General features: G+C 43.4%; 2 protein-coding genes and 1 long non-coding RNA gene across 4 annotated transcripts in view; 1 reads left to right on the top strand and 2 right to left on the bottom strand.

Moving 5' to 3' along the window:
* The window catches only part of plpp1a (phospholipid phosphatase 1a), a 14,300-nt gene extending 4,784 nt beyond the window's left edge, over positions 1–9,516 (top strand). For both annotated transcript variants that reach the window (XM_063888803.1, XM_063888802.1), the window contains exons 3-6: positions 1,302–1,582; positions 5,916–5,973; positions 7,026–7,202; positions 8,527–9,516. In XM_063888803.1, coding sequence (XP_063744873.1) covers positions 1,302–1,582; positions 5,916–5,973; positions 7,026–7,202; positions 8,527–8,646 — 636 coding nt within the window. In that variant the 3' untranslated portion in view covers positions 8,647–9,516. The remainder of the gene's footprint in view (positions 1–1,301; positions 1,583–5,915; positions 5,974–7,025; positions 7,203–8,526) is intronic.
* LOC134867973 (uncharacterized) lies at positions 162–7,232 on the bottom strand. The gene is made up of 2 exons (XR_010166228.1): positions 7,032–7,232; positions 162–1,546 (listed from the first exon to the last, which is right to left on the bottom strand). It is a non-coding gene; the product is annotated as an uncharacterized LOC134867973 (long non-coding RNA).
* mtrex (Mtr4 exosome RNA helicase) lies at positions 9,336–27,409 on the bottom strand. The gene is made up of 27 exons (XM_063888800.1): positions 27,263–27,409; positions 26,253–26,387; positions 24,959–25,025; positions 24,807–24,869; positions 24,604–24,716; positions 23,689–23,863; positions 23,501–23,591; positions 22,717–22,841; positions 22,531–22,629; positions 22,305–22,422; positions 21,980–22,111; positions 20,817–20,896; positions 20,397–20,507; positions 19,917–20,018; positions 18,397–18,522; positions 17,067–17,217; positions 16,675–16,847; positions 16,510–16,578; positions 15,964–16,089; positions 15,724–15,834; positions 15,445–15,633; positions 11,786–11,949; positions 11,192–11,297; positions 11,015–11,071; positions 10,769–10,931; positions 10,323–10,427; positions 9,336–9,743 (listed from the first exon to the last, which is right to left on the bottom strand). Exons 1-27 carry the CDS (start codon positions 27,361–27,363, stop codon positions 9,691–9,693), a joined length of 3,105 nt encoding a protein of 1,034 aa, XP_063744870.1. The 5' UTR covers positions 27,364–27,409; the 3' UTR covers positions 9,336–9,690.

The following is a 27,409-nucleotide window of genomic DNA, read 5'->3' as shown; positions in this document are numbered from 1 at the left end:
TCTTTATTTATGGATTCATTTCTTATCATTATTATCATTTATTTGTGTTCACCAAAAACTTCCTGCAGGTTTAAACTTGAAATATTATTGAACAAAAGCTGATTACCAATCAGAACCTACAGAACATAGTGAAGTAAAGCAGCTCAGAGACAAACAGACCATAAACTTTAGAGACGTCCTTTTATTTGACACTATCAGGAGCTTCTGATGGACATTCAGTAAACGGCTGTTATCTGTTGGAAACGAACGGAGGTGCTTCTGAACCACGACAGGAATCTAAGAGTCATTCTCCGTCATGCACACAGGCTCTTACTCTGACATCCCATAATCTAAATCAGGTGTTTGTGGTTTGAAGTGGACATCCTCCTGTTGCTAAATACAGTTTTGCTCTGGAATGGCATACAAACTGAAGGAGTAGTTCTTCTGTATGGGAGTTTTCTGTGTTTCTGATTTTAAGGATGATGCCGCTCTAGTTACATTAAATATGAAACTACGATTAGCCTAGCCGATAGCCTAGCCTAGCTTAGCTTAGCTTACTTTAGTTTAATGACTGTCTGTAAATAAGGGCAAACTGGTATCTTCTGCATTAAATAAAAAAACTAAATATACCTAATCTCACTTTAAATAGAGCTGCACATTTGAAGAAAATATACGATAGCTTTTAAATGAAAATGCATACACAAATAAACATTAGAGGCACTTCTATTTAATTATCTAGCTGTTTACTTCTGTTATTATCTGTCATCGAAGTCACACATATCCCTAAATGCGATATGGCAATCCTACAGGATGTGTTTCTCATGCAAGCTGACATTGTTATCTTATTCAAGAAGCTAAATATTGTTCAGTTTTAATCCTGATTAAACCTATATTCCTGCTTCGTCACCTCTATGCTAAGCTAAGCTAGGCTAAATTATCTTTCATCTAAATAGAACAAAATGTGTTTACGTGCAAGTTAACATCACTCTGACCCTAAAGAACTATATATTGTTCAGCCTTACCTTCACATCTCACTATTTAGCATGTAGGATGTGGTTTGTTGATTTATTCCTAAATGTTGTCAGTCTTTATGCTAAGCTAACTAGCTGCATGTGGTAGCGTAGCAGCATGAGAGCGGTATCAAAGAAAAGCAAATACTCAGATTTCCCAAGAAGTCGAACTATTCCTTAAACATTATGGCATAAATTTGGTGTAATATTCTGAATTAATTGACATAAACAGACATTATTTTAGACTGAGTAGGGGAGGATAACATTAGGGAATAGTTGTTGATCTTTCTGTATTTCTGCTCCCTCTCACAGATGGTTATCGGCGAGTGCCTTCTAGTTCACCTGAAGCGCCTCAAGTCCAAGTCGTCTTACGGCAGCTACGTGTCGTGCGTTTACAAAGCCGTCGGGACCTTCCTGTTCGGCGCCGCCATGAGCCAGTCTCTGACCGACATCGCCAAGTACTCCATCGGTCGGCTCCGGCCGCACTTCCTGGACGTCTGCAAACCGGACTGGAGGCTCATCAACTGCTCGGCGGGGGCGTACATCGAGGACTTCACCTGCACCGGAGACGCCAAGATGGTCAATGAGGGCAGGTAGGTCCGGTCTCTCAGCACCCTTCATTATTTTACTCAATGTTTAAGTCATATTTGTATTTATTCATACATACATCTTATCTTTTTAGGGGTTATTATGCAACACATTTGAGATTTTAATCCTTTCCTTCTCATAAATGATGAATATTTGAGGGTTTAGGATTATTGTTTCATACAAAATATGCATAAAAACATCCAGCTCATCAGGTATGAAGATTTAATGCTTTTTATCTGTCATTAAATTGGATTAGATTAGAGTTATTGTCCCCAGGTGGAAATTCATTTTCACAGCACTGTTCCAGTACACAATATACAATATATAAACAACATCATCAACAACAACAACAACAACAACAACAACAACACAGACAACAACATATAGCGACACACATGGCAGTGATGGCGGAATATTTAACAGAATATTTTTGGGATTTTGTGGAATTTAGAAGCTTTTAAAAAGGATAAATTCTGGGAACTTTTTATTCCATTTAAAAACGAATGAATGAATTAAAGATATCCAGCTCTAGTGAAATAAATGAGGGACGTTTGAGACGTTGTGAAATGTGCGTCTCGTGTAAATTTGCAGCCTTTTGGTTTGTGTTGCTCACCAGATTATAGAATCTGACGCAGGATATCGAACCCTGTGTGCTCTGCATTGTTCGTACCCTGCTCATGCTGTAAGTCCAGAGGGCAAAGGTTAAATGAGTCCAATGATTTTGCCCGATTGTGATAACACCGTAATAAAGAGGTGCAACTCGTATGTTCCTGCTAGCGTTGTGTGCGGAGCAGAGGCGTGGAGGAAAGTCTCAGGAATGTGAAGCTTGTTTTGATTTAAGGAGCGTGGCGCTTATCGGCTCGCTGCAGCAGGACAGTGAGGGAGGAGAGGATTTCCACTTCTCGTTAGTAATTATAGAAGCAGAGGCTGGGGTGGTGACATCAGCTGTGCAGATTGTATCTGGGTGAGGTGGGTTTATTATGGGCTGGGAGGAACTCAAGAGGGATGGTTTGAATGGTTTGTAGGGCACAGATCCAGAGTCAGACAGCACATTTAAAGGACCTGCTTTGTAGGGTTCTCCTTTCTAAGACATATTGCCCCGTACCAATTTTAAAACTCCTTCAAACAAAGGCTACGAAAGGCTCAAAGCAGGCAAAATAAAACGCATTAAAATCTGTTCAAGTGGACACGATATGTAGAATATATCACAGCTTCCCCCTTGAGAAGGACAGACTTTTTGAAGCTGCATAAAGGCTTTTTTTACAAACAGAACTCAGGTGTCACTCTTCCTCTGCCTTGATCAGGTTAGTGTTATTGTGTGAAATCAGTGAGTCGGATCCAACCTTTTAAAGCACTGAACAAAGGAAGAGCAGTTGGGCAACTTGTGTGATAAAGGAAGTAAAATAACTGATGTTTCCAGTGGAGTTTGATCAGATATTTCAGTTACTCTAAAGGGATGGTTTGGATGGTCTGTGGGGTTTGTCTGAGGTCAGGAGATGCAGTTTGGAGAAACAGGAGCATCAGCAGGAAGCAGGAAAGGAAATCAATATCAAGGCAAGGAGAGCTTTACAGAACCATTAAGAGCAGGAAGACCTCAGTCTGTAGGGACCAAAAAGAGCTTTTCGTTCCGATCCTCTGTTTCTGGTTCTCAAAGAGAAAAACAAAGTCAACAATGTGCAAATTAAACAGGGTTGAATCAGTTCCAGTGCACTTTACTTTACTGTCACAGCACTGAAGGCTGTTGTTAATACCCTTTAGGAAGAACTCCAGACTCCATGGACAAAACAGTATTTCTACCTCACAGAGCACAGGGGTTGCTTGTCTACCTTTAAATGTGTTATTTTATTTGTGTAATTGTGTGACTTTAGTGGATTTAAACTAACCGTTAAAGCACCAAAGGCACACAATAAAGATAACACAGAGCAGCATCTTATGGAGGGGATGTCGGAGGAACAATGACAGTTTTTGTCATGGAGTTTGAAGAAAGCACCGATAAGAGGTCCTTTGTTTAGTTATACTTCACTTTAAAGGGATAGTTTGAGCTTTTTGAAGTTGAATGATATGAGGTCCTTTGGAGAAACAGAACCAACAGGAAGCTATAAGCAAAGGCAGGGACTAAGGCTGGATGTTTGTCTACAAAGCCCCATGACAGAAGCAGAATTTCTACCTCACAGAACTCAGGTGTTGCTCGTCTACCTCGGCCTCAATGAGGTTTGTTTGTTTGTGTTATTTTTGTGAATTCTGTGCAAAGAAACCCACCGATGCATGCAGTGGTTAACCAGCAACCCCTGTGATGTGCATGTTTCCTCTGAACCGATCCCTCCCAGGTAAACTGTGTTACTCTGCTCAAAGCTTAGAGTGGAAATGCCCCCCGTCCTCCGGGTTATCTGCGGTGTTCAGGGTGTGGTGCGCCATGGTTCATATTTCAGTTCACTATTTTAATAAAGCATAACGAGAGAAACCAGGCAGGGCCGAGTCCAGATTAATGTCATACTTCTAGCGTGTGCTGATAGAGAGCTGCAGCAGATCTCACTAACGCTGTGACGCTCAGGAGGGTTTATAGACGATGGCATGATTATTTAATCTGCCGGTTAGGTTTCATTACCACGGTCTGCTTCAACACCCTGAAACGATAAGCCGACTAGTTTATTAACCTAATGACTTTTAGCACCTGCTGGTGTTCAGGTGTATATCAGTATGTAGTGTCTCTACTTTAAAGAGTCCTCTCCTGCTGATGTTCAGGTCTATATCAGTATGTAGAGTCTCTACTTTAAAGAGTCCTCTCCTGCTGATGTTCAGGTGTATATCAGTATGTAGAGTCTCTACTTTAAAGAGTCCTCTCCTGCTGATGTTCAGGTGTATATCAGTATGTAGAGTCTCTACTTTAAAGAGTCCTCTCCTGCTGATGTTCAGGTGTATATCAGTATGTAGCGTCTCTACTTTAAAGAGTCCTCTCCTGCTGATGTTCAGGTGTATATCAGTATGTAGCGTCTGTACTTTAAAGAGTCCTCTCCTGCTGATGTTCAGGTGTATATCAGTATGTAGAGTCTCTACTTTAAAGAGTCCTCTCCTGCTGATGTTCAGGTGTATATCAGTATGTAGAGTCTCTACTTTAAAGAGTCCTCTCCTGCTGATGTTCAGGTGTATATCAGTATGTAGCGTCTCTACTTTAAAGAGTCCTCTCCTGCTGATGTTCAGGTGTATATCAGTATGTAGCGTCTGTACTTTAAAGAGTCCTCTCCTGCTGATGTTCAGGTGTATATCAGTATGTAGAGTCTCTACTTTAAAGAGTCCTCTCCTGCTGATGTTCAGGTGTATATCAGTATGTAGTGTCTCTACTTTAAAGAGTCCTCTCCTGCTGATGTTCAGGTGTATATCAGTATGTAGTGTCTCTACTTTAAAGAGTCCTCTCCTGCTGGTGTTCAGGTGTATATCAGTATGTAGAGTCTCTACTTTAAAGAGTCCTCTCCTGCTGATGTTCAGGTGTATATCAGTATGTAGTGTCTCTACTTTAAAGAGTCCTCTCCTGCTGATGTTCAGGTGTATATCAGTATGTAGAGTCTCTACTTTAAAGAGTCCTCTCCTGCTGATGTTCAGGTGTATATCAGTATGTAGTGTCTCTACTTTAAAGAGTCCTCTCCTGCTGATGTTCAGGTGTATATCAGTATGTAGAGTCTCTACTTTAAAGAGTCCTCTCCTGCTGATGTTCAGGTGTATATCAGTATGTAGTGTCTCTACTTTAAAGAGTCCTCTCCTGCTGATGTTCAGGTGTATATCAGTATGTAGAGTCTCTACTTTAAAGAGTCCTCTCCTGCTGATGTTCAGGTGTATATCAGTATGTAGAGTCTCTACTTTAAAGAGTCCTCTCCTGCTGATGTTCAGGTGTATATCAGTATGTAGTGTCTCTACTTTAAAGAGTCCTCTCCTGCTGATGTTCAGGTGTATATCAGTATGTAGAGTCTCTACTTTAAAGAGTCCTCTCCTGCTGATGTTCAGGTGTATATCAGTATGTAGAGTCTCTACTTTAAAGAGTCCTCTCCTGCTGATGTTCAGGTGTATATCAGTATGTAGTGTCTCTACTTTAAAGAGTCCTCTCCTGCTGATGTTCAGGTGTATATCAGTATGTAGAGTCTCTACTTTAAAGAGTCCTCTCCTGCTGATGTTCAGGTGTACATCAGTATGTAGCGTCTCTACTTTAAAGAGTCCTCTCCTGCTGATGTTCAGGTGTATATCAGTATGTAGAGTCTCTACTTTAAAGAGTCCTCTCCTGCTGATGTTCAGGTGTATATCAGTATGTAGCGTCTCTACTTTAAAGAGTTTTTTGTCCTTGTGTTGCAGGCTGTCCTTCTACTCCGGCCACTCCTCGTTCTCCATGTACTGCATGCTGTTCCTCGCTGTGAGTACCTGAAGCACTTTACATATCCACCTGCACTCACGCTGTTTTCAAACTCGTTATCATTTCGTATAATTTAAATATAAACTCTATAGCTGCAGCATGTTAGCTTAGCTTAGCATTAGCATTTGTTTTTAACACATTTCTCATCCCAAACGTTTTCCTTACCATGACTCTCTGTAATACATGAACTTATTAAATGCATACTACGCTTAATAGGATTCTTAATGACATGTTAACAATACTAGGACTTGTAAGGCTCAACCAAACCACTGAATTTCCCCACTGCGATTAATAAAGGTACATCTTATCTTATCTAATGAACTCCTTATGCTAATTGTAATCATTGATACCAAAATGTAAACATGACCCATTAAAGCTGTTAGTGTCATGCTAACTTGTCCATCCGTTTCCATTCATTATGCTAAGCTAAGCTAACAATGTCCTCTCTTAGGCCTTTAATTTACAGACAGACTTTAATCTTTATTCTGATCTAATCCTCAGCAAGATAAGAAAGTATATTTTCCGGTATTGCTTTGAGCTCCAGCGCTGTAGGATGTTTTTATTTATCATTAGCACGCCTTGAGCCCGGTTAAAGCGTGATAGATACCCCTGCTCAGAGACTCTGTCCTCTGAGTGTTGTGATCTGCTCTCCTGCCCCTCCCTAATAATGTAATGCTGATATATAAATATAACTCTAGGACAAAGTCCTGGCAGCGACTCAGAGGCCCCTCCCTCTGCACAGAGCTCCAGTCTGACATTTAAACCTCCCAGTTCAAACCCTGGAGGAGCGTTCCCCTCTCCCAGCACTGAACAACAGCAGACTGCGTCATGCGTGTGGATTCAGTTAGAATTTCCTGATCCTGATATAAATAAATCAGACTGAGGTGTGTGTGTGTGTGTGTGTGTGTGTGTGTGTGTGTGTGTGTGTGTGTGTGTGTGTGTGTGTGTGTGTGTGTGTGTGTGTGTGTGTGTGTGTGTGTGTGTGTGTGTGTGTGTGTGTGTGTGTGTGTGTGTGTGTGTGTGTGTGTGTGTGTGTGTGTGTGTGTGTCCAGCTCTACCTGCAGGCGCGGCTCCAGGTTGAATGGGCGAGGCTGCTCCGACCCACGATCCAGTTCTTCCTGATCGCTGCCTCTGTGTACACGGGCCTGTCAAGGGTGTCGGATTACAAACACCACTGGAGTGACGTGCTGACGGGCCTGCTGCAGGGCGCCATCATGGCCCTGCTGGTGGTGAGGGGCCTCAGCTGACCTCGGGGGTGGGGGGGGGGGAACAATAATATTAATTAAATGACACAAATAACAAAGTTAAAATGATTATATATTAAAAGATATGTAAATATGAAATGCATTTAAATACAAGTTACATCAAAATAATATATCTAATAAAGAAAAATGTGCATTTGATAATGTATACTGTAGTGTACAGGAGTAGCAATAATAATGTGTTGTTGGAGGCAGCGTTCCTGCAGGAGAGCCAGGAAATTTGAGCTGCAGTGATTTGCAGATGACTCATGATGCATCTTTTCCAACACACCACTCAGTCTGATTCATAACCCCTCTGAAATCAAGTCACCAAAGGAACCTCAAACTGAATCTAGATAGGAAAGTTGGTCCTGTGTTTCGATGTACTGAGGTTTTATTTTATTATGACTTCCTGTATCTGACTTTATTTATTATCCGGATCATTGCATTTATTACCCATACAGACAGTCGTCCCCTAAGGACACCGTAGCTAAGATAAGGGTGAGTATGTATGACCTTAAAAAAGACGTACAAACAGAAAATATATGAAGAAATGAAATGTGGATTATAGATTATACTATTTAATGAGCTCAACAAATAATGATCATGAATTTGGTTCTGACACGTTTTCCAACGTTCTAAACTCCGACTTTTTTACACTTTTTTGTTGTTTTCTCTTTTTCTTTTGTCAACAAACAATAACTTAGTTTGATCATTTTTATCACGTGTCGTTCTCTGACCACAGAGGGATTATTTATTACAGGGATCATTTCATTTATAGTTTGAAGTCAAGTCATCCAAGGACCGTTGGAGAAGAGTCGGTCGGTCGGAGGGGACTAAGACGTCTTGTTTTCCATATTTCTGGAAATGTTTTCATGTTTTTGTGCTCATACATTATTCAGTTTTTGACACACTATACCACAACCTATTTTCTTCTTCCACTAGCTGACTTTGTAGTCAGAAAAGAAACGAATCTTCATGTTTTGATTCCATTTAATGAAGCGTGAAAGCATTAACCAGAATCTAACTTCCCGCGGGGGGGGCAGATGTTTGCAGCAGCTTTTGCTACAACATCTGTTCCAGGTTGCACAGAAAAACCAGGACCAAGAGGGAGGGTCTCAGCCAGGCAATGTGCATTACAGATCTGTAGAACTGGTCCCAGCCTGTGGGCACACTGCCAGAAAAGCATCCCGAGATATTTAATGAGAATTGTGTTGAAATGCATTATCTTTTTGACATACTCTACTCTGACTTGTTTCTGTGGCTTCATGTCCTTTCTAATAAACCGTCCTCCCGCTTCCTTAACCTGCAGGTGTTCTGCGTGTCGGACTTCTTCAAGCCTCCCGTGGCGCCACGTAAGGAGGAGGACATCCCCCACACCACGCTGCAGGAGACCTCCACCAACGGGAACCACTGTGAGAGTCCTAACTGAGCCTCGAGGGGAGGAGCCTCTCTGCTGTCCACACGCACACCCACCAGGACCCCCCCCGCCTTTTCATTTCATGCTGACCCTTTCCCCTGCATCAAGCTGTGCATCCAAGCAGCTGCACCTCAGCAGCCCTTAAGACTTTTTTAAATCACCTGGAGGAAGGAGCTGCCTACCTGCGGAGCCTCGAGATCCACTCCTGAGCTTCTGAAGCCTCTGCAGAGCCGTGTTGATCTACTGAGGAGGAGGACTGCTGCCACTGAGGGGTCTGACCACTGAGGGTGGGACACCTGTGAATGTAACCTGTGCTTTCGCCTGATTTAACGTCAGGGTTTTTGGACGATGACTTTTCAGATTTTTGACCGGCTAATCAACTTTTTCTCGACGAATCATGACTTTCTCCAGATTTCACGACTCCTCGACTTTCCGCCGTGCATCATGCGTGTATCTCAGATCAGCCTTTAGTTGGAGTGCCTTTCGGTCCGGAGTTAATTAAAGGGCTAATTAAAGGAGGACCGCTTGCTTCTCGAGGCTGAAGCTGATGCAGAAACTGCTTCAACTCAAACCAAAGTCAACTGAAGCTTCACTCGTATTACGTTTGGTTGAGAGTCCCGTGTTGCCTTCGCTGCTGCTGCGTATCGATATAGATCTAATATAATGAACATCTACTTTTGTATGTAAACAGAACCAACCAATCACCGTACAGACGTTTATTCAAAACAAATATGTACAAATGTCTAAAAGAAGCCATTTCACTTAAGATGAACAGAAATGTGTTTTTAAATGAAAGCATGACTTTTTGTTTACCCCCCCCCCCGCCTGATATATCCCACATATGTTGTATTATGAACCACTAATAAACGCATGAATGTTCCACACGTGTGTTCACGTCCTCGTTAAGCAATTACCAGAGAAAGACCGGATCCCATGACAATCCAATTAAAGAACATTTTTTGGGTTAATTGGGACGTTATTTGCCCGCTGTGGAAAGGTAGATCTGTGGTCTTTAATCAGAACTAAAACTGCTCAGGTGTTGGGAAGCTGAGGCGGTTATAGGTAGAGACTGGCAGCGAACACGATGTCCCGCTTGATCTTCGTTATTCCTGCAGACACACAAAGAGTTCATTAAGCAAGGGAAGTTACTTCACACAGCATCGAGGTCAGTAAAAGTGCTGTAGGGAGAGTTTAGCAATAAGAAAACAAGAAGCAAAGAAATATCCAAGAATTTCCTTAAATGTGTTTAAAAAGACAACGTAGGAAAGCAACAATAAAACCCACAAAAATGACCAACTGCATTTCAAAGAGAATTAACACTGCCTGCATGAATAGTTAAAGTTTATAACTCATTTAAATAGTTAAATGAGTTATAAACTTTAACTATTTAAATGAGTTAAAGAACAATTTATTCAGAAAGATGTTATGGCATGAATTATCAAAGCTTACTTCTAAAGTTTATTAATTTACATTTATTTTAAACTTATCTCTTTATAATAATATTCAAATGTCTAAAAAAGCAAAAAGTGTCGTCTTTAAATGTTTGGTTCGACTGAAAGGTCTCAGCAAAGCTTCACAGAACACAGGAATAACAGCTCGTGAGAGGCTGGAATCTCGTTGCCAATTAGGGTCCCGTTAATTGGCCCACAGAGTTAATTGCCTCAGTGTTAATTGGTAGTTTATTTTACCTTCAGCGAACTTGTTCTCCAGCTCCGTGTTCCCGATGGCCTTGGCAGCAGAACACATCTGCCTCAGGACTTCCTCCAGACGCCGCAGGCAGCGGATGATGCTCCCTGCACACAGAGAGAAACGTTCACCGAACACATCCTATTTTAAATGTTATATACATATACAATATACATTTAGTTAAGCTTTAAATATTTATTATATATTTAAAAAATGGAATAGATAAATCTGGGAAATCAAATAAATAGTTGTGATTCAAAGTGTGTGAATATATTGCTATAACCATCATGAATAAATGTTCAAAAGGGAACTCTCCTGTAATCTGAAGTTCCAGGAACTCTAACTGGTGCCTCAAAAGTCAATTAGCAGACCTTTAATTCGACCTGTTCATATAGTGAAGCACTAAGTGAGACGTACTTCAGGGCACTTTAATTATTATTAAACTGACCCTCGAAGACGTCGGTCATCTTGCAGATCTGAGCGAACGTGGCTCCGTTGGCCCAGGCGAACACCACGTCCATCAGGTGCGGCTTGAACTGGTTCAGGTACGTCTCCTCGTCCACCTCCAGCTTGGCGTCGGCAGAGACCTTGGCGATGCGCTTTGCACACTCCTGCAGAGAGACCACAGCGGGACAATTAAGATCCAATTACAGCTGTTAACGAGCAGAGGCGAGATTGATTTCAGTCGCCTCACCTGCATCTGTCTCAGAGGAGCAGCCAGGGTTTCCGTCAGTTTGGGCATCTCACTGGCCTGCAGGGGGGAGAGGACACCTTTAATGAGACTCTAAACTTCAGTTAGTGCATCTCACGGCTCTATATCTGTGTGTGTGGAGGATAAGGGGATTATTCGAGTGTGTGTGTGTGTCCGTACGTTCTCCTGGAAGACGAAGCAGGACAGCAGCGCCGTGACCTGCTCCACCGTCAGGTCGTTGAAGAGGCCGTTGAACACCATCTCCGTCAGCAGCAGCTCGTCCCCGCTGGAGGAACCATCAGATTATAATCAGTTAAAGTCATTCAGCCGCTCGCTCGTCCTCTAAATAATAACTAGAATGCACACAATAAGAAACTCCTGAAATCTCCTCATAGAAGGACACATCCAGGCCTTAACTGTAAAATAAACCAGCCTAACGCAGTGTGCTCTATGTAGAGGATTTCCCTTCTAGAAGCAATTCTGAGCAATAGACCGTGCAGAAGTAGTTGTATCTCAGAATGTGTGCAGGGTCATTTCTCAAATGCAGCTTCTCATCTTTAACGTTTACTGCCAATTCATTTATTTGATTTACAGCTTTCTAGTGTTTCATATATTTATAGTAACTGGATTAAATGGTGTCCGAAAGAAGGCAACAATGAAACAGCTGATTAAATGCACGCTCAGTTTTTTGGTGAACCTGCTTTAAAAACTCTCCCCCCTGTCCCAGCAGACAGACAGGTGTATACAGACCGCCCCCCCGTCCCCCTCTTCTACCTGCTGATCTCACAGGCGACGCGTCCCTTCATCTCGATGACGTCGGACGGGCTGGCGAAGCCGAGGCGTCGCAGCACTCTCTTCCTGCACTTCAGTTTGTCCATCTGCAGCACGGTGCGGGCTTTCTTCAGCTCCCGCTTCGCCGTCCGGACGTCTGCTGCGATCTGAGACACAGAAGCCCTCGATTTAAAACCTTTATCTGCTGTAAAGAAACCGCTTTATAGGTGTTGAAGCACTGACAGATATTCTGACATCAACATGGTAAATAACTCTCAAATTGACCCAGTTTGTTGTTGTTGTTGAAGAACCACATGGCTTCAGTCAGATGAACCCCATCACACAAAATCCAATGATAAAGTATAATTTCATCAAGTCATCCACTGCAGTGTGTGTGTGTGTGTGTGTGTGTGTGTGTGTGTGTGATTTTATCGATTTAGATTTTTTAAATATATAATAAATATTTAAAGCTTAATTTAAAAACCTAAAAAAGCTATAAATGTTTTAAAAGATAGAAAATACAAAATAAAATAAATGAAAATATTAAATAATTAAAACTTCATTTAGAAACTTAAGAAGCTTTAAGTGTTTATTAAATAATATCAAAGTAGTAAATAAATAAATACATGGATAATAAAACAACATTTAAAATAACTGGCTTTGTTTGGGTTTATTATTGCAGTGTTTCGGTTCTCTCTCTCTGTCTTACTAGTTTGCATGTTGCCCTCTTCCTGCTCTGCCCTCCTCTGCTTCATCTCTTCAATATTAACAAACTGAGGTTCCTCCATCTGACACAATGACCTATGAGGAGGGCGAGGCGCTGCAGGAAGAAAGCCCTCGCTCTCTTCCTGCAGCGCCTCGCCCTCTTCCTGTGTTTGTATGTAAAAATATACAGAGCTGAAGCAGGAAGAGAGAGCTGAAGCAGGAAGAGAGAGCTGAAGCAGGAAGAGAGAGCTGAAGCAGGAAGAGAGCTGAAGCAGGAAGAGAGAGCTGAAGCAGGAGGAGAGAGCTGAAGCAGGAGGAGAGAGCTGAAGCAGGACGAGAGCTGAAGCAGGAAGAGAGAGCTGAAGCAGGAAGAGAGAGCTGAAGCAGGAAGAGAGAGCTGAAGCAGGACGAGAGCTGAAGCAGGAAGAGAGAGCTGAAGCAGGAAGAGAGAGCTGAAGCAGGAAGAGAGCTGAAGCAGGACGAGAGAGCTGAAGAGAGAGCTGAAGCAGGAAGAGAGAGCTGAAGCAGGACGAGAGCTGAAGCAGGAAGAGAGAGCTGAAGCAGGAAGAGAGAGCTGAAGCACGAGGAGAGAGCTGAAGCACGAGGAGAGAGCTGAAGAGAGAGCTGAAGCACGAGGAGAGAGCTGAAGAGAGAGCTGAAGCACGAGGAGAGAGCTGAAGCAGGACGAGAGCTGAAGCAGGACGAGAGCTGAAGCAGGAAGAGAGAGCTGAAGCAGGAAGAGAGAGCTGAAGCAGGAAGAGAGAGCTGAAGCAGGACGAGAGCTGAAGCAGGAAGAGAGAGCTGAAGCAGGAAGAGAGAGCTGAAGCAGGAAGAGAGCTGAAGCAGGACGAGAGAGCTGAAGAGAGAGCTGAAGCAGGAAGAGAGCTGAAGCAGGACGAGAGCTGAAGCAGGAAGAGAGAGCTGAAGCAGGAAGAGAGAGCTGAAGCACGAGGAGAGAGCTGAAGAGAGAGCTGAAGCACGAGGAGAGAGCTGAAGCACGAGGAGAGAGCTGATGCAGGAAGAGAGCTGAAGCAGGAGGAGAGAGCTGAAGCAGGATGAGAGAGCTGAAACAGGAAGAGAGAGCTGAAGCAGGAGGAGAGAGCTGAAGCAGGAGGAGAGAGCTGAAGCAGGAAGAGAGAGCTGAAGCAGGAGGAGAGAGCTGAAGAGAGAGCTGAAGCAGGAGGAGAGAGCTGAAGCAGGAAGAGAGAAATGAAGAGAGAGCTGAAGCAGGAAGAGAGAGCTGAAGAGAGAGCTGAAGCAGGAAGAGAGAGCTGAAGCAGAAAGAGAGAGCTGAAGAGAGAGCTGAAGCAGGAAGAGAGAGCTGAAGCACGAGGAGAGAGCTGAAGCAGGAAGAGAGAGCTGAAGCAGGAAGAGAGAGCTGAAGCAGGAGGAGAGAGCTGAAGAGAGAGCTGAAGAGAGAGCTGAAGAGAGAGCTGAAGCAGGAGGAGAGAGCTGAAGCAGGAAGAGAGAAATGAAGAGAGAGCTGAAGCAGGAAGAGAGAGCTGAAGAGAGAGCTGAAGCAGGAAGAGAGAGCTGAAGCAGAAAGAGAGAGCTGAAGAGAGAGCTGAAGCAGGAAGAGAGAGCTGAAGCACGAGGAGAGAGCTGAAGCAGGAAGAGAGCTGAAGCAGGAAGAGAGCTGAAGCAGGAAGAGAGCGCTGAAGCAGGAAGAGAGAGCTGAAGCAGGAAGAGAGCTGAAGCAGGAAGAGAGCTGAAGCAGGAAGAGAGCTGAACCAGGAAGAGCGCTGAAGCAGGAAGAGAGAGCTGAAGCAGGAGGAGAGAGCTGAAGCAGGAAGAGAGAAATGAAGAGAGAGCTGAAGCAGGAAGAGAGAGCTGAAGAGCGAGCTGAAGCAGGAAGAGAGAGCTGAAGCAGAAAGAGAGAGCTGAAGAGAGAGCTGAAGCAGGAAGAGAGAGCTGAAGAGAGAGCTGAAGCAGGAAGAGAGAGCTGAAGCAGGAAGAGAGCTGAAGCAGGAGAGAGCTGAAGCAGGAGGAGAGAGCTGAAGCAGGAGGAGAGAACTGAAGCAGGAAGAGAGAGCTGAAGCAGGAGGAGAGAGCTGAAGCAGGAAGAGAGAGCTGAAGAGAGAGCTGAAGCAGGAGGAGAGAGCTGAAGTAGGAAGAGAGAGCTGAAGAGAGAGCTGAAGCAGGAAGAGAGAGCTGAAGCAGGAAGAGAGAGCTGAAGCAGGAAGAGAGCTGAAGGTCACAGACTGTAATCTAACAAGAGGGAGGGAGTAATTCATAATCAAAGTAAACCCCCTGTGTTTAATCTGAGAGGTCTGACATGTAGTAAGGTTTCTAGGGAGGTAGATCTGTCTCTAAATCATTGAGAACAATAAGTATAAAATTATAAAAGTGAGAATTTGAATGGATCCATAAACACTAAATAATATTTTGTTTTTTAAATGTTCGCAATTCTATTAATTTAATTTATTTTATTTACAGTTCTTTTGTATTTATTTGTGGAACTTTTGTATGAATTATAGATAGTTAAGAGTCATTTCACATGTGTTAAAATGTTTGTAAAACCCAATTAATTACTAAATTAAAATCTACTATTAATAATTAATAATAATAATAATAATAATAATAATAATTATATTATAATTATTATTATTATTATTATTATTATTATTATTATTATAGTGATCTGATTGGTAGCTCTGTCGTGATTGGTCAACCACTAAGACATGTCCCGCCCCTTAGCCTGCCACCTACAATGTGATGGAGCACTAGCCAATAGGAGCACACTGTGTCACCGTGATGTCACCGTGTTCCGGAACTAAACCAAGAGGAGTCCAAAGGAGGCGTTTGAGGACCTACAGGAAAGGGGACGCCCCCCAGGAATGGTGTGTGTGTGTGTGTGTGTGTGTGTGTGTGTGTGTGTGTGTGTGTGTGTGTGTGTGTGTGTGTGTGTGTGTGTGTGTGTGTGTGTGTGTGTGTGTGTGTGTGTGTGTGTGCCTCACCAGAGCTTTCTTTTCACAGAGCGAGTACACGGACTCCAGGTTGGGGTCGCTGTGCAGGGGGTGGGAGTACATGCGGTGCTCGAAGGCCTCCACCTTCTGGATCACCTTCTTCAGCGCTGGGTCTTTGATGCCCATGTCGTCCACTGGGTCCAGGAGGGGAACTCCGTCTGGGAAGCGTTTCTGCACCTCCTGAATGTTTGGGGGGAGGGAAAGAGAGAGGGATGATTCAGAGTGGTTTCAGACCAGTGGAACCAGTGTGTGATTGACAGGTTCTCCTACCTGTATGGACTTAAGCATCAGCTGCCTGTTGTCGAAGGGCCTCAGGTCTTTGGGGATGTACAGACGGACGGAGCTGATGGAGGTCAGGAGGTGCAGCATCACTGGGACCACCTGTGGAACAACAGAACCACATTTAAGGAGGACCCTGAAGGCAGCGTCTCCCTGGCTCCCTCCATTTGTTATATATCTACGTGTGTGTGTGTGTGTGTGTGTGTGTGTGTGTGTGTGTGTGTCCCTCACCTGCATCTCCCCGGTCTCTCCTGGAGCTGCAGGTTTAGCCGCCTCCGTGGCAGCCTCCTTCACGCTGTCCTTACTGCAGTGAACCAGAACCTCCACCACGTACAGCGGCTCAGAGTCCGTGCTGGACTACGAGGGGGAACAGAATGATCAGAATCAGAACATTTGATTTATACCGGGGGAAACCGGGTTTAGTGACGGATAAAATAAAGTAAATAAAAGATTTTTTTAAATACATTTAAATATATAAGAAATTAAAGCAACAAAAAAACTGCAATAAAATAGAATTTAAAAGATATAAATATTAGAAGTTTAAAGAAATCCTATAAAAATGTTATTTAAATAAACATAAATTAAATAAACAGAAAAAGAAAGAAAAGTTAAAATAAGTTATTATTTTACAATTAAATATAAAACTAATTATAGAAACATAAATTAAAATGAACTAAAACTTTACAGGAAAATAAATCCTAATAATAAATAAAATACTATTATTTAGAAGTCTCATCCAGATGTAAATGAGCTCACAAACAAATCTATCAAACTCACCTTCACGTTCGACTTCTTGCAAAAGTTCACAACGACCCCCCAGCCAAAGTCAGCGTCATCATTTTTGACCTGAGGTTTAAACAAGGAGCCATTTAATTACAGGCTCACATATACAGTTATTACCATTGAACTGCGTGTGTGTGAGGTGTGTGTGTGAGGCATCACCTTGACCAGCCTGCCAGGCTGCAGGAAGGGTAAGCAGTATTTGGGTTTGTGGGTGAACTCCTGGATCTCTTTGCCCAGCTTGGCGAGCTGCTGTCGGATTTTGAAGTAGGTCACCACGCCCTCCTCGTTGGGGATCTCGATGCTGTTGTACTGCGCCTCGTACTTCTGCATCTCTGCACAGGAAAATACAGTGGAGATATATCACTAAAGGACTAAAACGTGTGTTTATCTTAGCTTTTAGAACATCCTATCAATAAGAGGTGCTTGCCATTTATATTCAACAGTAGGAACATATCAGATCATAAGTTAACCTCCTATACAGGTAACTTTCTCATCCTGCAGAGTGTCTGTAGTAAACCAAGTATAAATAAAGTATTAAATGAGGTACTGACTCTCCACGACGCCGGGTAGGGCCCTGTAGTGCTGGAACTGGTAGAACGATTTCTCCAGCATGTACTCGGGGTTTATCTCCTCCACCCGCAGCAGGTTCAGCACCATGTTGTAGGTCAGGTGGAAGGCCGAGTTCAGAGGGTCTGCGGTCCCCTGAGCGAGAAGCAAACAAATAAAAGCTGTATTTTATATTTAGCAGCAAGCATCTAATGAAGAATAACACAAATGTGGTATTCCTACACTGTGGTATAACTGCAGACCATTTACAGTGGGGCAGAACAGTATTTAGTCAGCCACCAATTCTGCAAGTTCTCCCATTTAAAAAGATGAGAGAGGCCTGTAACTTGTTATCATAGGTATACCTCAACTATGAGAGACAGAATGGGGGAAACAATCCAGGAAATCACATTGTAGGATTTTAATGAATTCCTCTGTAAAATAAGTATTTGGCCATGTATCGTGAGATTTAGAGTGAAAACCTCCTTCCATCAGCAAGGGCACTGAAGATGAAGCGTGGCTGGGTCTTTCAGCATGACAGTGATCCCAAACACACCGCCAGGGCAACGAAGGAGTGGCTTCGTAAGAAGCATTTCAAGGTCCTGGAGTGGCCTAGCCAGTCTCCAGATCTCAACCCCATAGAAAATCTTTGGAGGGAGTTGAAAGTCCGTGTTGCCCAGCGACAGTCCCAACACATCACTGCTTTAGTGGAGATCTGCATGGAGGAATGGGCCAAAATACCAGCAACAGTGTGGAAACCTTGTGAAGACTTACAGAAAACCTTTGACCTCTGTCATTGCCAACAAAGGGTATATAACAAAGTATTGAGATGAACTTTTGTTATTGACCAAATACTTATTTTCCACAATCATTTGAAATCAATTCATTAAAATCCTACAATGTGATTTCCTGGATTGTTTCCCCCATTCTGTCTCTCATAGTTGAAGGTATACCTATGATAAAAATTAAAGGCCTCTCTCATCTTTTTAAATGGGAGAACTTGCACAATTGGTGGCTGACTAAATACTTGTTTGCCCCACTGTACATGCACCAAAACCTGCAGAACTAACTAAACTCCAACCTCAAGAAAAGCAGATATTCTGGAGCCCAGATTTCCCCCAGACGCTCAGTGAGTTAGTGGTTTTCATCAACATGACCGCTTTAAAAAGCTGAGCAGATACATATTTATAGCGGCTATAAAACGTGTCAGATCAGAGACACTCTGGCTCCCCTGAACGCCTCGAGGATCCAGCAAACTGTTTCCACTCAAGACAGCCCCGAAGAGGAGAATGAGGAGCATCAGGACCCTGAGAGAGGCAGCAGTATGGAGGTCACCTTGAGGAGCTGCTTGCCGATGGACGGACTCATCTTCTCGTCCACCATGAAGATAACGATCCCTCGGTCGTCCATTCCTCTCCTGCCGGCTCGCCCGGACATCTGGATGTACTCGCCCGATGTGATCTGCACCAGATACAAACACACGGGACATTAGGAGGACGTTGAGAGGACAGATATCAGTTCTTTAAAGCATCTGACAAAGACTCGGACCTGTGTAGAAAACCCCTGTAAAGAGCAGAGAGAGAAGAGGAAATACAAAGCTTACAGAAAAGTGCAGAACCGACGGACTGGGGTTCAAGTTCTGATTACATTCCACTTTATTATCAACACACAGTCAAATAAAATCCAGTTTGCATCCGACCAGAGCGTGCATAGAGTTACAGCAAATTCAACAAAGTTTAGAAGCAGGAGAAGATAAGGCTGCACAGAAAACAGCGACTATAATAACACGACACGCAGCGGCTGAATAAGCAGGACGCAAAGAGGAGGACTTTTTATTGTAGGGAAGACACGATGTAGGGTTGTAACGCAGGAGGTAACTGGATTTTAAATAAACATATTTGCTGTTATGAAAAATGATGCTGAATTATGCACCGAGACGCTGACATGATGTCTGCAGGTTGGAGGTTTATTTGTACACAGAAGGATCTGCAGAACAGGACGATGAAGGCTAATATGTATGCATTAAGTCATGAAGATATTGGTTTGTTTGACCATCAGCTGATATCAACGGGTTGTCCGCAGCTTATAGAAAAGTGTAGCCTTTTTTGTGAATTTTAAGGATTTATTTTGCACATCGTGGCTTCCTACTGGTTTATACATCATTATTTGTTCCCATCAGCAACAGTCTGCAAAGCACGAGCACTCATTTAGAATATGCATCATACAGGGCTGATTCCACCACAGGAGAGACGTGATATTTGCTGCAATTAGAGGAAGAAATGTGTGCTTATATTAGCAAAAATAGGCAGGAAGACATCTCCATATTGGTTAAAAAAATAAGCAGCATCGAGCCTCCCGAGGAGAGCCTGATTCCTGGCGCCTCTGGAGAATATGTGGGGGTCTTTGTGCAAAAAAAAGGCAAAACTCAAAGCCAGATGAGAATGCTTCTGTGATGCAACACTTTTGATTTGAAACAGGAATAAGAAATATGTGTGAGTGTGTGAGTGTGAGTGTGTGAGTGTGTGAGTGTGAGTGCCTGCGTGGAGCTCTGGCACCAGCAGCGCCTCCAGATGTTTCTGATGAAGCTCTTGGAGATCTCTAAAGTGACGGCAGGTCCGCACACAGTCACAGACACAGACACACACACACACACACACACACACTCCTATGAACAACACGTGGCAGTTCATGTGGCTGCAGGACTCTGAGACCTTATAAAGGCTTCAGAGCAACACGCTGAGTGAGTGAGTGAGTGAGTGAGTGAGTGAGTGAGTGAGTGAGTGAGTGAGTGAGTGAGTGAGTGAGTGAGTGAGTGAGTGAGTGAGTGAGTTTGGTGTGTGTGTGTGTGCTCTTACGAAGCGGTGGTTCTTGCCGTCGAACTTGCGGGCGCTGGTGAAGAGCACGGTGCGGGCCGGCATGTTGATGCCCATGGCGAACGTCTCTGTAGCGAACAGAGCCTGAGAGGAGAGAGGAGAGAGGGTCAGAGGTCAGAGGGTCAGAGGGGGTCATCTTCAGATCAGATACCATTGGCTGAGAGGGTCAGAGACCAGTCTGCACTGGTAAAGGAAACCAGTGAAGCTGCTTCTGATGGGAGGGTGGTTCAGGAAACAAAGGCAGGAAGGGAGAGCTGAGAGCAGCTCATCAGGAGGGGAGAGAGGTCCCCTCTATTCTGGGTTTATGTATTCACTGAGGAAGAGGAGGAAGAGGGAGAATGAGAGAAGGGGGAGAAACAGAAGACGCAAAGAGGAAGAGGAGGAGGAAGAAGAAGAGCAAGAAAAAGAGGAAATGAAGACGAAGAGAAGAAGACGAAGATGAAGAGGAGCAGGAAGTCGTACCTTGATGAGTCCCTCAGAGAACAGGATCTCGATGGTCTCCTTCAGGATGGGCAGCAGACCTCCGTGATGGATTCCTATCCCTCTCTTCAGCAGAGGCAGCACGTGCTCCACCTGCACAACAACAACAACAACACAGGTAAGAGTTTGTTTACAGGGATTCAAGCGCCTTCAAGCGACCTAAACCACGCACCTTCAGACGTAAGCCCTTAATCACGACTTATAATTCATCTTCAAAAGGAACGTTTACAGAATGAATCAAATCTGAGAGCTGGATATTTCTACCAGCTGTACCAGAGGAGGCCCGACTGTCTCTGAGCAGAACAGGATCCTGGGATTTAAAGGGGGACCCTTGTCCAGGTTCATGTGTTTGTGCCTTTGCAGATCATTGACATGCACCAACACCTGCAGAGTCCGGCTCACCTGGGGGAGCTTCTTATCCTCGTCTGACAGACAGTCCACTGCGTTGCTGAACACCTCCTCCACCAGACGCTTCTCCTCCTCTGCAGAGAGACAGACGGAGAACAGGATATTAGAAAGAGATCACACACACACACACACACACACACACACACACACACACACACACACACACACACACACACACACACACACACACACACACACACACACACACACACACACACACACACACACACACACACAGCAGAACTGTGTCTCAGTTGCTCCTACATGCTTCAGATATTATGTCCTTGGCGTGTTTGGGGGATGTGGAAACTCGGAGAGGTTTTGAGGCTCGCAGGAAAAGTGAAACCACAACGAGACGGAGGAAGAGAATCCGTCCTCTATTTCACAGCCCCAATCTGTCACCTTTTTTCTGTCTGTGCTCATAACGTTGCCCTGTTTGCCATCTGAGTCTGTCACAGAAGCTACTCTGGGAAAACTTCCTGCTCATGTAAGTCAGAAACGTTTATTATAAATAAAGTTTCTCAGGTCAAATTAAACCGGAAACCATCTGCGTGTTCTTCTAGGACAACCAGTTTAAAAGGTCTGTTCAGGAACATTCTCTAAATGAAACTGATGGAGGAGGTATTATCTTTGGCCGTTTATTTGTTTAGTTTCCTGAGCAAAACCTGGCAGCGCCGACAGCTCTTTTCATGTCCAAACTTCACTTATCTCCGAAAAGCAGACAGCTGTGCAGCTACAATGAGATGCGTTCAAGCTCTCACTCTGAAAGCAGGAATTCTCAGCTCTGTTTGCGAACAATTTCAATTTTTGTTCAGCAGTTTTGTTGTCCCCATTTCAGCTCCTCCTCTAATACTCTCTAAAGAATGTATGTGCTTTGTACAATTAATACTCAAAAGCTGACAAATGCATTATAAAACAGTCAAAAAATAACCAGAATAAATATTAATTGCACAGGTGACAGGTGACAGGTGACAGGTGACAGGTGACAGGTGACAGGTGAGTAGGAATATTCGTACTGCATCGTTATCATTCATTTTCTATTCATCGATTCAAAAAGATTTGGGAAATCGTCTTAAAGTAAGAAAATTGTGGGAAAAGTGTTACACATTTATCTAAAGCTCAAAATGAGTCTTCCTGTGATGAACACACACACTCACCTGTGTTGAAGTCGAGCTTGGCCACCTGCAGAGCGTACGCCTCACACTCCTTCTTGCTGAAGCTGAAGATGATGACGGGCTGGAAGTTCCTCTCCATGATCATCTTCACGATCTTAAACACGCTGGACGGACCTGAGGATTGGATCATATAATAGTAACAGAGGGTTATTTTTAACGCAGTTTCCAGACACAGGATGCTAAACATGTAATAAATAAAGGGTAAAACATCAGTAATAAAATATACAAAAGCTGCTTCCCAGTTTTATTTTCGAGGGACTTTTGGAATATTTAAAAGGCATGTTGTTGAAGACATTTCGTAACTGACCTCTGGTGCCTCCTTTCCGTCCTCTCGGGTCCCACTTCCCTCCTCCGCTTCCCCCAGAATCCCCGGCGTCTCTCAGCACCTGCATGGCTGTGTTGAAGTTATCCTCTCTGAAGTCTCCCTGAGGAACACACATGCAGACATTCGCCAGAAAGCAACCACACACATCTAGTCTGTGTTGACTAGGATTAATTAACTCTTCAAATACTCAGGTTACAGGTGTCCTTACATTCTCATCCACCACCAGGTGGAGCCCGTCGCCCCCTGCTGGGAAGATGTAGTGCTGCAGCGGAGTGGGGCGGTACTCTGTGTAGACGACATGGCAGGGCTGCAGGAAACAGAAACCAGGCATTCATTTTATAATGTGATGCAGAGAGAGAGGGACATTAATGACTATGCTCGTTAAGCGTCCCACCTGCTTGTGGAGGTGGCAAATCCACTCTGCAAACTGCTTGGCGTTGGGGATGGTGGCCGACAGGAAGACGTAGCGCACGTTATCGGGGAGAAGGATGATGGTCTCCTCCCAGACCACACCACGCTCTGAAACACACGGAGCGGTTGTCATTATTTAATCTATAATCATTCTCATTTTGCACAGTTCACAAGGTTTGATAATAAGCCCAATAAATGCCCATTAAATAACCATAGAAGGCTTGTTGTTATATTGACCATAACGTTTCCCTAAAGCCTCGAAATAATGCTGCTTGTTCTCATAAAGCTTCCAACCAGTTAAGAATTTAATGAAAGTAAAACATATCTTGCATTCAGTTTGTTTTAGTCCTAGTTTTTTCTAGAAAAAGATAGCATGAGGCGCTAACGTCTAATTTAAGCCCCGCCCACTTTCAGGTGTAAATCCTGCATTAAAATAAAAGTGTCTTCACGTCTTAAAGCTGCTGAGTCAACAACAGCTGCACCTCCAACAACAAATAGATCCAGAGCTCCGGTTCCTTTACTTCCTCTCCAGAAAAAAGGAGAGTAAAAGAAAGGATCAGAAATCTCAGTCAGTGTCAGCCTGCTGCCTGCCACTCGTCCCCCGCAGACCCACCGGACATCCATCCCCTATTTATTCTCCGTAAGCTGTCTCTGCCGTCTGACCAGACATCTGACCCCACCTCCATATCTCTGGACTCATTAAACCCTTTCTGACCCACAGAGAGATTGTTTCCTGGCAGCACTTTAACATGGTATCCTGTCCTCACCTGAGTCTCTCATGTAATGGATCTCATCAAAGACCACCCAGGCCACCTCCCTCATGATCTCAGAGCCTCGGTACAGCATGCTCCTCAGGATCTGGGAGGAAAAACATTTAGCATGTCAGAAAAACCTCTCAGTTTCCCACTGAACGCACACAGGGTGACATATCTATAATGGCTCCAGGTTTCCTCACCTCTGTGGTCATGACGAGGCAGGAGGCGGTGGGGTTGATGGTGACGTCTCCCGTCATCAGACCCACGTCCTGGAACTCCTCGTACATCTCTCTGTACTTCTGGTTGGAGAGAGCTTTGATCGGGCTGGTGAAGATCACCCTCTGCTTCTCCCTGAGCGCCAGGGCGATGGCATATCTGCAGGAGGAGGAGAGTGGAGATTGGTTGGCAGTAAATAACCATAGTTAACTAAACTCAGGAGAAAGACATTTCATTTAAGAGAGGCTAAACAGATAAGCAGCTGTGCCAGCATTTACACTTTAAAGACACACAAGCTTATGGAATTAAAGGAAATTAAAAAGGCGAAATAAAAACTTGATGTTACATTATTTATAAATAACGTCATTAATTATTAAAGTATTAAGAAATATATAATAAATACAATAGAAGAGTAAATAATAAAAGACACAAATACAAATTCAACTGAACGTCAGTCTAACAAACACTGACTAAAAGATTAGTATTTCTGTGCCACCAGGAAAAGTGCATTCCTCTCTTGCACCTTAACGGTTTAGTGACTGCCTGATTGTCTGTAAACATTAAGAAACTCAACAGGACATTTTAATAGACAGTCATTTCTTATACTTGAATACAAATGCACTCCCATTAACAGCGGCATGTTTTTGACTACTTTTCTCCACAAAAGAGTCCAGAAAACCACTTTATTCCTCATGAGTCATAAAACGGGGCTATGGTGACGGTATGATCTGTGTCAACAACCAACACAACACCATGCAGCACACACACCAGTGCCAACAGTCCCACGGTAAAGATTGCACAAGAACGAAGGCCAAATGCACCGTTTCTGGTTTCACTTGCATGCTTTAGACTCCTACAGTAAGTGCACTTCGTTTTGACCATATGTATCAGATACTCACTCAGCACAGACAGTCTTTCCAGCAGAGGTGTGGGCCGACACCAGCACAGACTGGTTGTTGTCGATGCACAGGATGGCCTCGCGCTGGAAGGGGTCCAGAACAAAAGGGTATTCCTGCAAGACAAGGAAGACAAAGATAAAGGTTATACATTAAATAAATGAATGCTTTGAAGAGTTTTGGATGCATTTGAATCTACATCATACCTTGGCTGCTTTCCCCACTCGTGGCTTCAGGGGTTTGTATTCATCGCTGTTCTGCAGAGCGACCTGAGAGGGAGAGGCAGAATTCATCATTAAATCAGACGTATTTTCAACACATTTGTGACTAATCTGTCACCTTGCTTTGGTTCCTTTACCTCGTGCGAGCATCCTTCCACAGTCTCAACCTGCTCCACCTTCACTTGGGGCATAAACTCTGCAAGACTGAAGGAAATAAAGAGAACACCCGTTACCTACGCAGAGGTTAAAACACATTCTGCACGATCTCAAGACCAGGGTGGGAATTTCACGGCGGCCATGATGGCCATGGCCTTCATTGCCCCTCGGTCTGGCCGTGATGCCCCGAAAATAATTGTACGTCCTACGGCCACCGTGGCCGTTGAGCCCTGATTCTGTTCAAATTTCGAAGTTGCTTTAAAAGCGTCAGAGCGGTGGTCTGGGCTCTGAACTGCATTAGTCCTTGTAGCTTGGATTTGTTGCCTGCACCTCACAGTCATCATCGCATCATTCGATCATCATTGCAGCGTCTCGCTGTAAGGATACGAGGAGGCCTCGTGTCTCCTTTTGTCCGTGAGTTTATTCACTTCTGAGACAGGTTACTGTCGTCCGGAACCACGGCAAAACAACAAAGAAGTACGTTAATTATCACACACACATATACCGTTAGCTCTCCCATAGCATTCCCCCGTCTCTCTCTCTCTCTGTAGGAACCTCCCTTCCCCTCACCCAGTGGCGTTTTATATGTACAAAACTGGTGGGGCACGAACAACTTAGATATATAAAGGCTTTCTGTACCTTAAAACATGGCAGTAAGAGCGCTACCACAAAGCAAAACTTACCAATAACAACAACTGTGATGCCTCAGCATGAAAACATCAGACTGTAGGAAAACACAGACTCTCGTCACCGTGGTTACAATAGCAATCGATCCATCGACACATGAACTATACTTCCGCTCACCAAAGCTCCAGTAGAGGGTCAACTTCTTTCATGTTCTGTTTGTATTATTCACCACTGATGTAGTCTAAGCCCTCTCGTCTCCTCTGCATAACTACACTTTTGCACACACACACACACACACACACACACACTTACAGCCAATCAGCTCTGACTTATGAGCTGATGTTTCAGTGAGGCTGCGAGCGCTTTGCTCCACTTCTGATTTATTTTTTGCCGCACACCTGAATGAAAAACTACTCTATTCAATGTGCAGTTAAAAAGTCATTCCTGTGTTTTATCAGAAAGTTAGGTTGTTTATTTGTAAGCTCCAAATCCTAATTTTTCCCTCATTGGCCTTTGTGCCCAAAAAACATTGTGACACAAAAGGCCAAATGGCTTTCCCCCTGAAATTACGAAATTCCAAGCCTGCTCAAGACAGTGTTTCTCCAGTAGTGGAACACGATTACAGAAGACGAGGTGCATTTATCTTACTTCAGGTCGTTGGCAGAGACGGTGTCTTGTCGGGCTTTCTTCCCGAACAGAACCTCCTCTCCTCCGTCACTGTCCGCCTCCCTCTTGATGGCAGCACCAGCATCTTTTTCAGCGCCATTTTTAGTAATAACTTTCCTGTCAAAAAGAAAAAACACACAGAACTGTTAGCTGACACTTGGACGCAACACAGACAGACATGCATACAAATAAACAGCAAATATTTAACAGATTCTCCGTAAAGACATTATTACAAGGGTATCTAAAAAATAAAACACAATATAAAGAAAATAATGAATTAATTTTCATAATCTGTAAAAGAGAACTTCACTGAGCAACAGAAGTATATAGAAATGATGTAGTATATACATTACAGCTGTGCAAATTGTTCTGGATTATAGAAAATTAGACACTTAAGAAGCAAAGAAAGTATAATTTTTAGTATTTTAAAAGTTATCCTTCAGTTTGAAAGTAAAAAATAGATACATTTGTAATTAATAATTTGATTATTTTAGCAAACATATTTCATATGCAAATGTATACTTTTATATAAATAAATCAAAGAGGTCAAAATAAAAAATGTGGCATGAATGACTAAATTAAAATATAATAAAATATTGATACATATTAAGTTAAATTTAAAGTGTGCCATAATGATTAAATAAAATATAATAAAGTATGTTTATAAAGACAAGCCGTTGCAATAAATCATAGAAAAATAGAACACTTGAACGCAACACGAGTTAGGCTAGCTTGACTCTTGTGATGATTAACTTCTTAAATTACACACATATGGTGTTTAACGTTACACAAAACACAACAAAGGAAAAGCAGAAACAATGTCAATAAACGTTAATGACCATAACACGTGTTTAATGTGAGTTTTCATTAGCAGTTAGCAGCATTAGCAACATTAGCCACGTTAGCATTGTTATTGCTGCGTTCAGGTTTCTGTACGCAATTTAACATCGGGATTCCAAACGTTAAATACGCAACAGAAAACAAGGCTTTACCCGATTTCTGGAGTCAGAGAAGCGGGTATCTTTTTACTTGTGGTAGTTTGTTGTTCATCGTCAAACACGCTGAACAAACCGTCTCCAAAAGCGTCCGCCATGATTGTTAGGGGCAAAACTTCTTCCCACAATACAACACGAGGTTTG

Source organism: Eleginops maclovinus, chromosome 8 (genome assembly GCF_036324505.1).
Source record: "Eleginops maclovinus isolate JMC-PN-2008 ecotype Puerto Natales chromosome 8, JC_Emac_rtc_rv5, whole genome shotgun sequence".
NCBI lineage: Eukaryota > Metazoa > Chordata > Actinopteri > Perciformes > Eleginopidae > Eleginops > Eleginops maclovinus.
Note: the sequence above shows the minus strand (reverse complement) of the source record. Positions and strands in the feature narration are given on the sequence as shown.

Coding starts and splice junctions, on each gene's coding strand:
- mtrex (XM_063888800.1), bottom strand. CDS start 27,363: ATGGCGGACGCTTTTGGAGACGGTTTGTTCAGCGTGTTTGACGATGAA. Junction 22,630..22,716: donor TTTGCCACCTCCACAAGCAG/GTGGGACGCTTA, acceptor TGTTTCCTGCAG/CCCTGCCATGTCGTCTACAC. Junction 15,634..15,723: donor TGATGCTTAAGTCCATACAG/GTAGGAGAACCT, acceptor CCAAACATTCAG/GAGGTGCAGAAACGCTTCCC.